The 12519-nt window shown below is 41.4% G+C and overlaps 1 protein-coding gene across 5 annotated transcripts in view; it reads right to left on the minus strand.

Moving 5' to 3' along the window:
• Positions 1 to 4276: 4276 nt before the first annotated feature.
• MYLK2 (myosin light chain kinase 2) overlaps positions 4277 to 12519 on the minus strand; it is a 275761-nt gene continuing 267518 nt past the window's right edge. For all 5 annotated transcript variants that reach the window (XM_033963945.1, XM_033963947.1, XM_033963942.1 and 2 more), the window contains one exon: positions 4277 to 4396. In XM_033963945.1, the coding sequence (XP_033819836.1) occupies positions 4316 to 4396 (81 nt within the window). In that variant the 3' untranslated portion in view covers positions 4277 to 4315. The remainder of the gene's footprint in view (positions 4397 to 12519) is intronic.

A 12519-nucleotide genomic window follows, 5' to 3' on the forward strand; every position in this document is an offset into this window, starting at 1 on the left:
GAGGCTATCATTAGATATAGGCCTGATTGAAGATGTTAAGTCTATTTCAATTGTGCCCTTTTTGGGTAAAATTATTGAAAGGTGTTGACTTGCTAACTATTGGTTTTTGGTTGTTTGTTTTTTTAGAAATGGGAAAAATGCTGGGATTTCAGCCAAGCAGAATCTTTCCATTTGCAGTTTACCAAGACTGTTTTGTATTTCATTATATATGTTGTTTTTTTGGATAAGGGTTGGGGAGGGGGGCAAATAGGTTAGTTTGTGCAGTAAACCTCACTGCTAAGCCAGTGGATGCTGACTGTGATCTCAATTTCTTAAATTTATTGCTAATACTCAGTGGCATAGCAAGGGTGGGAGGTGTCCAAGATGGTGGTGCCCTCTCTTCTCCACCCCTGTTCCTTCACAGCCTCCCCTGCTGCATGTGCATCCCCCTTCTTTTCCCGCTGTACCTAGGGTTACCAGTTCTGCCTGTGTCCCGCCCCCAGTCCCTTAACCAGTTCGGGCGTTGGGACAGCAATTGCAGATGCGATGCGATGATGCCGGGTTTTGAAAAGCCATTCGGACCCTTGGACATGTCCTCAAAAGGAGAAAATGTCCAGGGAAATCCGGATATCTGGTAACCCTAGCTGTACCTGTTCAACTTCGCTGGTGTGAGTGGCATCACCAAGATGGTCTTGCAACCAGGAAGTGACTTCAGAGGGAAAGCCAAGGCCAGTGCAAGCAGCAGGTTGGAGTTGCTGCTTACCCCAGCAAAGAGTTAGAGGCATGGGGAGGGGGAGGGAAGGACAACGGAGGAAGAGAGGAGAAGTGCCAGCACCCCTACCAAGAAGGTGCCCAAGGCGGTCTGGCCCCCCTTACTACACCACTGCTAACACTCATATCATGCCAAATACTACTATATAGACAGTATATTTTGTTAAATCATATTTTCAGTTCAATAAAATTTTTCTTCATTAAAAAAAATAATTTATCAAAAATTGCTTGCTGCCTCCAGGCAGAAGCTGACCAGGCCAACCTAACTGCTGCTTGAAAGACATGACTTAAGCATCTGCTTTCCTGGCAACAAAGGGAACATTGGCTATTATGGGGTGGGTCTCTCAGTGGTCACACTACCCTTTAAAGATGGCGCTGTTAAGTATACCAGCACTTTTTTATGCTACAAAAAATGCACTTGGAAGCTCTTCAGCTAGGCTGTGAGACCCTTTCCTACTTCTGTTCCATGGGTTAGAGTAGCGTCCAAAGTTCAGAACTCACACAAGGAAAAGGGAAAAATGAAAGGTAGAGACGTTTTGTCTTCGTATACTAAAAACACACGTAGATTAAGGTTGCCAAGAATCAGTAAATAAACCAGCAATCAGAAAAACAACTATTTTTATGACCATATAAATGTCACGAGCAATGGAACCTTTCTATAGTACTATGAGCTGAGGTGCTGTGATGCAGCTACCATAAAGTAGCAAGTTCTAGTATAGTCAGTTCATCTATGCGCAAAATGGTCACAATAAAACATATGTCTGTAAAAAAAATAAGATTGACAAATTGGTAACTTTGACATAGTACACTAGAAATGTCCCAGATGGCAAGATCTTTTCACAGTGTAGTGTACCAGACATGTAACTGAAACACTTATCAATATAGTGTGCAGATAGCAACTGGAGTCCAGTCCAGTATTTCAGGGCTGCTGCTGCTTCTCTTCTCCCCCACCCTGACTTGGCTTTCATACATTCCTGCATGAAAAGAGTACCAACACTAGATGAAGGATATTATGTTAAATCTTGGAACTGAAACCACAATCTCCTACACCATCTCCAAGAATGCACCTCTATATATTCTCTGTTAGTTCCTATTTTACTTCAGATATTCATAAGTATTCTTCATGGACCTCAGAACCACCCTCCTCCAACCATTATCAGTACATCTTCTAAACGGGGAGCTTCTTGGGTGTATATCTCCTCACTGGTCCTGACTTCTAATATACTTTTTATTAAATAAATTTTTTAACTTTTTATAGCTTTGTTGTATTACTTAAGTATGTACTTATCTCAATGAGTAATACAGTGGTAGGACCCGACATGTTTCGCATCCGCTTCGTCAGGGATCCATGCTGTGTATAAAACAATATCATATCAGTAAAAACGTACAATACTAATATCCTACCGTGAAATCACATTTAAGTTATCTCTTTTATATTCCTTACTTACCAAAACCGCTAATATCCACCCCGCTCTGAATTTAATCTGCAAGATGGCGGCGGCGTCTTCACTAACACTATTTAAAGATCTTATTACGTGAGACCAACCCCCTTACGTTCTCTACTGCATAACCTATCAGACTTAGATCTAAATTTAAGGGGGAACACTCCTAAGCCAAGCTTGGAAACATCAAAACAGTGTTGGCCATTCGATTTCCATATTTAAACCCATCGGGTCCACCGTATTAAGCCGGTGGATCCATCGTTGTTCTTTTACATTTAAAGCTGACTCACAGCATGGATCCCTGATGAAGCGGATGCGAAACATGTCGGGTCCTACCGCTGTATTACTCATTGAGATAAGTACATACTTAAGAAATACAACAAAGCTATAAAAAGTTAAAATATTTATTTAAAAAAAAGTATATTAGAAGTCAGAACCAGTGAGGAGATATACACCCAAGAAGCTCCCCGTTTAGAAGATGTACTGATAACAGTTGGAGGAGGGTGGTTCTGAGGTCCATGAAGAATACTTATGAATATCTGAAGTGAAATAGGAACTAACAGAGAATATATAGAGGCGCATTCTTGGAGATGGTGTAGGAGATTGCATGAAAAGAGTGGCATCTTAAGCATAGTTCCACTAGCTGCAAAGTTTGGAGATTTCTGGTTGCCAGACCAGAGGAGGAAGTCTTCGGTTGACGGGGCCACTTAATATAATACAAAAGCACAGTGCCATAGGTTGTTGTACATTTATTTACATCAGACATACACTGAGTGTTAAAGTAAAACAACAACACCACTTCAGATAAAACCTTCTGACACACAGAGCCTTGGAACAATTCAGTGGAAATTGCAGTATAGAGGAAGATTTCCATCATTATATTGGAGCAAGGGAAGTGCACATCACTATCAGTATTAAAGATGGAGGAGTACCATACTGCTGAGCTAGCTGGAAAGAGTCATTCATAACAATCTTTAAAGCAGTTTTCTATCAAGGTTTGATTTTGTTTATAATATCAGTTAGTGTTCAAACTAATGACATATGAGTCTATAGCTGTTTGATTACCAGTATTGTCACAACACAGTAACCCTCCTAGGAAGTTTTTTTATGGCTCACTAGAATCTAGTTGCTCTAAGCTTTACATGTCAAATCGTCATTGGATCCGAGTTTTTTTCTACTTAAACTTTTTTTATCTTTAATTTTAACTTTACTTATGCTTATATTTGTTATTTATTTAAAACTTTTAAGATATACTTAGCTTAGCTTATCTGAGGATATAGTGGTCGCAGTTACTGGTGGTATAGCAGTTAGGGGTTAAGCCTTGAGAAAGCTGAGAAAGCGAAACATGTTGGCATTAAAATCCCTAGACAGAGGCCACACAACTTAAGCTAAGTATATGCTTAAAAGTTTTAAATAAATAACACATATAAGCATAAGCAAAGTTAAAATGAAAGATAAAAAAAGTTTAAGTAGAAAAAAACTCGGTTCCAATGACGATTTGACACGTATAGCTTAGAGCAATGAGATATATCGAGCTCTAAGTGGTGCCGCTGAGGATCCTGATAAAGTGGATATAACTTTACAAAGGGGTTGTGGACAAAGTAGTTGAAAAACCGGCAGCTATTTTGATGATTAATTGCCTAAGGTGTATTCCCTTTGAAAAATAGATATATAAATTTGGTGCATATTATATGATTGGAGGATCACTAGAATCTAGGTCACAGATGCTGGTCATCGAGTCTCTAAACATTCTAAGAGTTTGAATGTGAAAAGCTGAAATATCTGGCCCAACTTCCAAGTAGTTTTTGAAATATCTGGCCCGATTTCCAAGTAGCGTGTGCACATGTTCAGAGCCATAAGCACTTACATGCAGGTCCTACACAGTGGTTTTAAAAATAAGAAATGAGGACTCAAAGAAGAAATCATGCAGCAAGGGAAGAATTCTGTAATTGCATTTTTTTCAGCTCCATTCTTATTTTCAGAGTGATAAAGACAGGGTAAATGGAAATTTATCTGTTCCATCTAATAGCCAGTTATGAACACCCCATTACAAACATAATGGACAGAGGTATTTCCATTTTTTCCCTAAAACATGTAAAACCTCTTTAGTACATCTGACCCCCCTAGTCTTCAAGTGTTGTAAGGGAGCCACAGCTGCTAATTTTCTTAAACCGGTTGGCAGCAGTAACAGCAATAAAGTTTTTCTGTTCAAAAAAAGAAAAGAAAAAAGAAAACTCAGTTGCTTATGCAGGATTCAGTCTGCATTGATAATGTATACCTAGTGTGACCATTTATTTTTTTCATCAAAAGGGGACATCTATTAATTGTCAGTCCCGCCCCCATCCCACCCTAGCTCCACCCCCAATCCCGCCCCCAATTTCTTCCATTTATTTTTCTTTCTTTTTTTTTTTTTTATTATTATTTATTTATAAAATTTACACATTTATTGTCAAGCATATTATCTTGTACAGAAAGTGAGATCAAGAAAACATAATAATATTATTTACTCTCAAACCTGAAAGCAATTCAAAATAATAAAGAAAGTATACATCCTAACTTAATCACACACTAGTCCTCAAATTAAGATCCAAGATTAACGATAAGAGTAGAAATTAAATTAAAGTAAAACGTTTTAACAAGAAAAATCACTTAAACTACTGCTGAGAGGTGAGCTAATTATTATTATCACAATGGTACAGATGGTTCTACAGACTCAAGACGTTTCGCAGAAAGGAAAGTAGTCAAGTGAGCTGGATCTACAAATACATATTTCAAGGAACGGTATCTTATGACACATTTACAAGGATACCTAAGAAAAAATAAACCCCCTATTTGAGTCACTCCTGGTTTTAACATTAAGAATTCCCTTCTTCTCTTCTGAGTCTCTCTCGAGACATCAGGAAATATCTGGATATGAAACCCTAAAAAGTCCTTGGCCCTATTTTTAAAGAAAAGTTTAAGAATCCAATCCTTGTCTGGGGCCAAAGCCACAGTCAATAAGAGAGTGGCTGGAATAGCCAATTCTCTATCTGATTGCTCTAACAAAGTGGAAACGTCCAAGGGTTCTTTCTGTGGTATTCCTTCGTCTTCTTTCTTTTGAGGATCCTGATTTCTTATAGGTAAATAGTAAACCTTTGTAAGAGGTGGTAAAGCATTTTCAGGTATTTTAAGAATTTCCAGAAAGTATCGCTTTATCATATCTCGTGGAGAAATTGATAATACTTTAGGAAAATTAATTAATCACAAATTATTAATCCGAATATTGTTATCTAAAGCTTCCAATTTTCTCTGCATAATCGTATTGTCTTTAACAAATAAATCTTGGTTACTCTTAATTGTTTTTAAGTTCTTCTTTTCTTCTTGGATCTCTAATTTCAGTGATACAGTCTCTTCCTTTAAAGTTTTTATCTCTTCTTTCTGGATTTGTATTTCTTTGTCCAAATTTTTTACCTGTAAGTTAAGGGCATTTCCAAAATTGGACACTAAGTCCCAGAGAGAGTCTAGAGTGACTTCAGAAGGTCTAACAGGAGAAACAAAAATTGGTTGTGTCATTAATAAGTGTTCACTCGGCTGTTTTACCTCTCCGGAGCCTTGATCCCCTTTAGCTGGAGTTGTTCCTACCGCCGGTTTTTCTAAAAGGAGTAACTCACTTTTGGCTGTCTTCAATTGCAAGCCCTCCGACATGCTAGCCTCTCGAGAGGAAAACACTTCCTCCTCCGGCGTGCTCTCCTCTCGCGGTGAGCTTGCTCCCAGCGGCAACGGCTGCAGGGGCGGTGACCTTACGTCGGGGCTCAGAGAGACTTCTAGCCCAAGGGAGTTTGCCGCGGCACTACTCTCTGCCGGCGCTCCCAGCGGGCGATTCCCCGACGAAACCTGCTCACTCAAAAGACGCCTAAAAATGGCATCCACTGCAGGCAGAGGGGTCTCCGAGCGTCGGGAGGCACCACCGACGCTTCTTCCCCTTCTCTTAGGCATGTTCCCAAAGGTAAGCGAGACACTCGTACGCGTCTACTCAGCAGCAGCAAGCGGCAGCCAACTTGGTCATTTTTCATTTTTCATGTACACATGGAGGGGCATAATAATTAAAAAAAAATGTCTAAGTCTCCTTTTGGCCTAAGGTCTTAAACGTTGAAAGTAGAAGCAGGGAAAATGTTCATTATAAAAAAAAGTCCAAAAGGAGGGTTTTATTATAATGGCCTGCCTCTACATTCAGCTGTTTAAACGCCCAGACCACCACTACGTCTAAACTTACACCATATAATCAACCTTCAAAAAGCCTAAGTCCCAAACGCCCAAAACAAGAGCTTTTAGGCGAAAGAGGAGCCAGTCCTTCGCCTAAAAGCTGGATTCTGTAACCGGTGTCTGTCAAAAACAACACCGGTTACAGAATCCCTCCCCTCCCCCTACAATGATCCGGGCAGGAGGAAGCCCAAGCCTTCCTGGCCCACGGCACCCCGAACCCCCGACAGCATCAGGGCAAGAGGGAGCCCAAGCCCTCTTGCCCCAGCGGCATCCCGAACCCCCGACTATGTTCGGGGCAAGAGGGAGCCCAAGCCCTCTTGCCCCACCGACTCCCCGACAGCACTGGGGCAAGAGGGAGCCTAAGCCCTCTTGCCCTGCCGACTCACCGACAGCATAGGAGCAAGAGGGAGCCCAAGCCCTCTTGCCCTGCCGATTCCCCGACAGCATCGGGGCAAGAGGGAGCCCAAGCCCTCTTGCCCTGCCGACTCCCCGACAGCATTGGGGGCAAGAGAAAGCTCAAGCCCTCTTGCCCCGCGACCCCAACCCCCCCTCCCCACTGAGTCTGATAGGGCCAGGAGGGAGCCCAAGCCCTCCTGGCCCAGTGATTTCAACCCCCTCCCCCCTACAATACAGCCAGGAGGGAGCCCAAGCCCTCCTGGCCCGGTGACACCCCCTAACCCTCACCCCCCACTAAAATACGGGCAGGAAGGATACCAGGCCCTCCTACCCTTGATGCAACCCCCCCACGACTGCCCCCCCCGAACCACCAATCGCCCCTCCTGCTGACCTGTGACCCCATGCCGACCCCACGACCTCCCCACCCCCTCCCTGTACCTTAAAAATTGTTGGTCACCTTAAAAATTGGTGCCAAGCCCATCCGTCCGACAGGCCAGCCATGCCAAGATGCTCACCCCGAAGTGCCACGGTTCGGAGGGGAGTGGTTGATCACCATTGTGGCAGGAGAGATGAGCCATCTCTCCTGTAGCAAACGATGCAGTAGGGGTAGGCAGGTTGCTGGGGCCGCTGAGCTGCAGTGATCAGCTCAGCGGCCCCTTTTCAACACTTATACCTGTTTTGACTTGGTCTAAGTCAAAACGTATAAGTGCCGACTAGGCAACCTGCCTAAAGTTTTGGTTATACCTGCTGTATGCCTAGGTATAGGTCGGCCCACCGCCTGCTCTTTCCCCTCCTCTAAAAACGCCTCTTTTTGCTCTATGCATTTAGAGGCAGGGAAAAGGCTTAAGCTGGTTTTAGATACATCTAAAACCAGCTTTGATTATGGGTACTTGGACGATCAGGCTTTTTGATCGTCCAAGTACCCATTTAGGCCACTTTTTAGACGTTTTTTTAAATTATGAGCCCCATAATATCTTATTAATTCATAATGTAACCATAAAATTTTAAAAAAATACAAAGTACACTATATGCAGAGAAAATGTTAATTATCATTTATTTTGGGGGGGGTTTCAAAGATGTCAAGGCAGATGACTTTATAGTTCAAAAAGTTTTATTGATTTTATAAAAGATGAAATACAAAGCCAACAATATGCGTGCTCTAACAAGGAGCACATTATAACAATGTCATTAACAAATGTGAAGTGCATCCAATAACTATAGAAACTAGACAAATATTGTGCAAAATATAGACAGCAGATATAAATTCTCAAAACTGACACATTTTGATCACTAAATTGAAAATAAAATCATTTTTCCTACCTTTGCTGTCTGGTGATTTCATGAGTCTCTGGTTGCGTTTCCTTTTTACTGTGTATCCTTTCTTTCATTTCTTTCTTTCTGCACTCAGGCCCAACAATTGTCCCTTTCTATTCCCTCCCTCCTTCCTTCCTAACATAAGAAGTGCCTATGCTGGGTCAGACCAGAGGTCCATCGTACCCAGCAGTCCGCTCGCATGGCGGCCCAACAGGTCCAGGACCTGTGTAGTAGTCCTCTATCTATATCCCTCTATCCCATTTTCCTTCAGAAAATTGTCCAATCCCTTCTTAAACCCTAATACCGTACTCTGTCCTATCATGCCCTCTGGAAGCACATTCCAGGTGTCCACCACCCGTTGGGTGAAGAAAAACTTCCTAGCATTGGTTTTGAATCTGTCTCCTTTCAACTTTTCCCTCTCGTTGTTGTAGTTTTCAAAAGTTTGAAGAATCTGTCCCTCTCTACTTTCTCTATGCCCTTCATGATCTTGTAAGTCTCTATCATATCCCCTCTAATTCTCCTCTTCTCCAGGGAAAAGAGCCCTAGCTTCTCCAGTCTCTCAGTGTATGAAAGGTTCTCCATACCCTTTATCAAACATGTCGTTCTCCTCTGAATCCTCTTGAGTATCGCTATATCCTTTTTAAGGTACGGCAACCAGTATTGGATGCAGTACTTCAGATGCGGACGCACCATCGCCCGATACAATGGCAGGATAACTTCTTTCGTTCTGATTGTAATCAATGTTCCCTCTAATTTTTCATAGGCTGTGTGTGAAAAAGATTTAATCTGTGCGCATTTTAAAGAAAAACTAAATTTGTGTACGCTATAAAAATGATTGCCAGAGGGCCCAGAGTTCAGTTATGGGCATTTATGGGCAGGTCTTTGAGTTTAGTCTGAATTAACGAAAACACAATGTAATTTTAGTTACACTTTATGTTAGTTACACTTTATGTAACATAAAGTCTCATTTCAATAAACATAAATTATGTTTCATTGAAATGTTTAATTGAGCGCTACCTATAAATAAGGTATCATTGTACTTTATACTTAAAATTTAGAAAATAACAGCAATTTAGTTTCCAAAGTTTTTCCCTGCGATCTTTCATATTTATCCAGTCTGAATAAATTCTGTCAAGATCTGTTGAGCCTCCATCTTGAAGGTGACTCTTAACACCCATCAACATTTCCAAATGCTTTAAATGTAAATGGTTCCTTTGTTTAGTCTTCAAATTGTTCATTAGACTAAAACCACGCTCACAATCTGAACTAGATGCTAAGAATGTGGCACCAATGTCCATCAATTTTGCTAAATCTGCAAATTGATCATTCTGAAATGCAAATTTCGTCATATCTGGAAAGCTGTTTATCAGATTGCTTTTGATTTTTTCAGCAACAAGGAATTTAAAGTCATTGTATTACTGAATAATAACACTTTACTCCGGAAGAAATTGTTTATACTTTAAACAAAGAGATCTGATATGTCCATTTCCAAAGTCAAAGTCACATTGTGATATTGCTGTACAGTCAAAAGCAGACCATTCCTCAACTTCATTTTCAGGAAATCTTTCACCCAGATGCAAACATAGGATGTTGATGAAGGTTAATATGGAATTAGCATCCACTGAAACTTTTTCTCCAGACCTCATTCTGTTGTCAAGAAGACTGTTGACTTTATCACTCCACTTAACCTTGTTGCCTAAGTATTGCATTCGAAGTTTGTTCAATTTACCCTGTGCAAGATGATAAGCTTCCAATGGTGTCAAGCCACATTTTTGAAATGCCATGGTTAAGGAAGCCAGTTCTGATAAGACATCATTCAAAACTTCAAGTGTAATATGAAATTGTTCACTGTTCAGCTTCTTATAGCAGTACTTTGCAATAGGATCATTATCTTTGTCTTCTTCAAAATATTTTAACAGGGGATCATAATTTTGAATAATTGCTTTAAGTGCAAAGTGTCTAGATAACCAGCGCACTTCATTCAGAGGTCTGAAAGCAATTGATTCACATTCAGATGCATCTGCTATTTCTTGAAATTTGCATCGTTTAGTAGAAGACCGACAGAACACCGTGTATACAGTTCTCATTATAGTTTCTACTTCTTTCATCAATTTTACTTCTTTTCATGAATCATAAAGTCCCAAATCTTCCTGATGTGCAACACAATGTTGCTGCACTAAATGTGGAATGTATTTTCTCAGCTGTGCTGCAACACCATCTATTTTGCCCAACATAACAGAGGCACCATCAGAGGTGAACATAACCATTTTATTCAGGTCAAGTTCATGTTTCCTATAGAATTCCCTAATTGCTGTTACTATTGATGTAGCATCACATGCTTCCAATTGTAGCATCTCACCAAATGATGTCCTATACCAGTGGTCTCAAACTCAAACCCTTTGCAGGGCCACATTTTGGATTTGTAGGTACTTGGAGGGCCGCAGAAAAAATAGTTAATGTCTTATTAAAGAAATGACAACTTTGCATGAGGTAAAACTCTTTATAGTTTATAAATCTTACCCCACCCCCCTGAAGGCCTGTATGTCCCCCCCCCCTTCTTTGCAGTGTCCTCTAGCTTTTCCCCCTGGCCTCCCGGTCTTAGTTTCAGCTAATTATCGCAGCCTGCAGAAAGGATCGCCGGTACTATAGCGTTCCTTGCAGGCCACTATCGGCCTCTACAGCATATTCCCTCTGCCACGGTCCCGCCCCTCCTCTGATGTCAGGGGCAGGATAGCAGCAGAGGGAACGTGCTGCTGAAGATGATGGAAGCCTGCATGGATCGCTACAGCACCGGCAATCCTCTCTGCAGGCTGCAGTAATTATCTGAAGGTAAGAGCGGGAGGCCAGGGGGGAAGCTGGAAGATGCTGCAAAGAGCAGGCAGCACTAGTACAGACTGTGGGCCGCAAAATAGTACCTGGCGGGCCGCATGTGGTTCCCGGGCCACAAGTTTGAGACCACTGTCCTATACTCATGTGAATTGACTGGCCGATACTTAAAGTAGAGTATTAAGTACTTGTTGACAGAAATGTCTGTGCTTTCATCAACAGTTAATGTAAGATACGTTGCTAATTTAATGTCTGCCATACGATCATCTTGCACAATGCCATTGATAATTCCAAGAAATTCAAACGCATAGTTTTTGCTTCTCTAGCTATCAGGTATACTAACATACTTTACCATGTGCTTATTGATATCTTGAACAGAGAGTATTGAGATATTCATCTTAATGGCCAGCACAACACTGTAGACAAGAACCTTAATTTCATCAGGACTGGAACACTTCCGTTCATTACTAATTTGCCTGTTTTCTTTTTTGGTTGGGCTTTCAAGCAACATGTTAACCAGTCCCCCTCTTAAATTCGGATTTTTACTTCTGAGCTTCCTAATACTGTCGGTATGAGATTTACTTGATAGATGGCGTTTCTGAAAGTCCAGTTTCCAAACATCATCCCATATTTTTCCAGTAGAGAATTTTCCAGTTGCTTTGGCATCTTGACAATAACAACACACAACTCCATCATCTTCGTCTTAGGTAAATATTTCACACAGTCGAACACGCATTGTATTTCGAGATTCCAGTGTCTCCGTTTCAACAGATACTTTAGTTCTTTTTTTTTCACAGAGGTGTACACGGCAACCAATAAATTTTCTCTATCTTTCATTTTCTTCCTTCAATCTCTCACAGCCAAACCCAAAAGGTTTTATTCAGCCTGATGCCTATTCTCTTCAGCCGTCCTCGGGTGACAACATGGGCCAATCAGGATTTATCTAGCAAGTTATGGTCGGTTAAACATAAAGAAGGTGACTGGGCTTCTAGATGGACCTTCTTTCTCAAAGCTGATACAGAATGTCCAGCCAAGATGATAAGAAAGCAAGACAGAACATAAGAATTGCCACTGCTGGGTCAGAACAGTGGTCCATCATGCCCAGCAGTCCGCTCACGCGGCGCCCTTAGGTCAATGACCAGTGCCATAACTGAGACTAGCCTTACCTGCGTACGTTCTGGTTCAGCAAGAACTTGTCTAACTTTGTCTTGAATCCCTGGAGGGTGTTTTCCCTTATAACAGCCTCCGGAAGAGTGTTCCAGTTACTTTTAACTTTAGAGAGTGCCCTCTCGTTCTCTCTACCTTGGAGAGGGTGAACAACCTGTCTTAATGAAGGGAATAGACTTAGTAAATTATCTTGAATGTTTTGATTATGTCCCCTCTTAGTCTCCTCTTTTTCTTCTTCATGTACGGCAACCAGTGCTGGACGCAGTATTCCAGGTGTACCACAGCCCGGTACAGCGGCATGATAACCTTCTCTGATCTGCTCGTGATCCCCTTCTTAATAATTCTTAGCATTCTGTTCGCCCTTTTCGCAGCCACCGTGCAT

Source organism: Geotrypetes seraphini, chromosome 11, assembly GCF_902459505.1.
Source record: "Geotrypetes seraphini chromosome 11, aGeoSer1.1, whole genome shotgun sequence".
Lineage (NCBI taxonomy): Eukaryota > Metazoa > Chordata > Amphibia > Gymnophiona > Dermophiidae > Geotrypetes > Geotrypetes seraphini.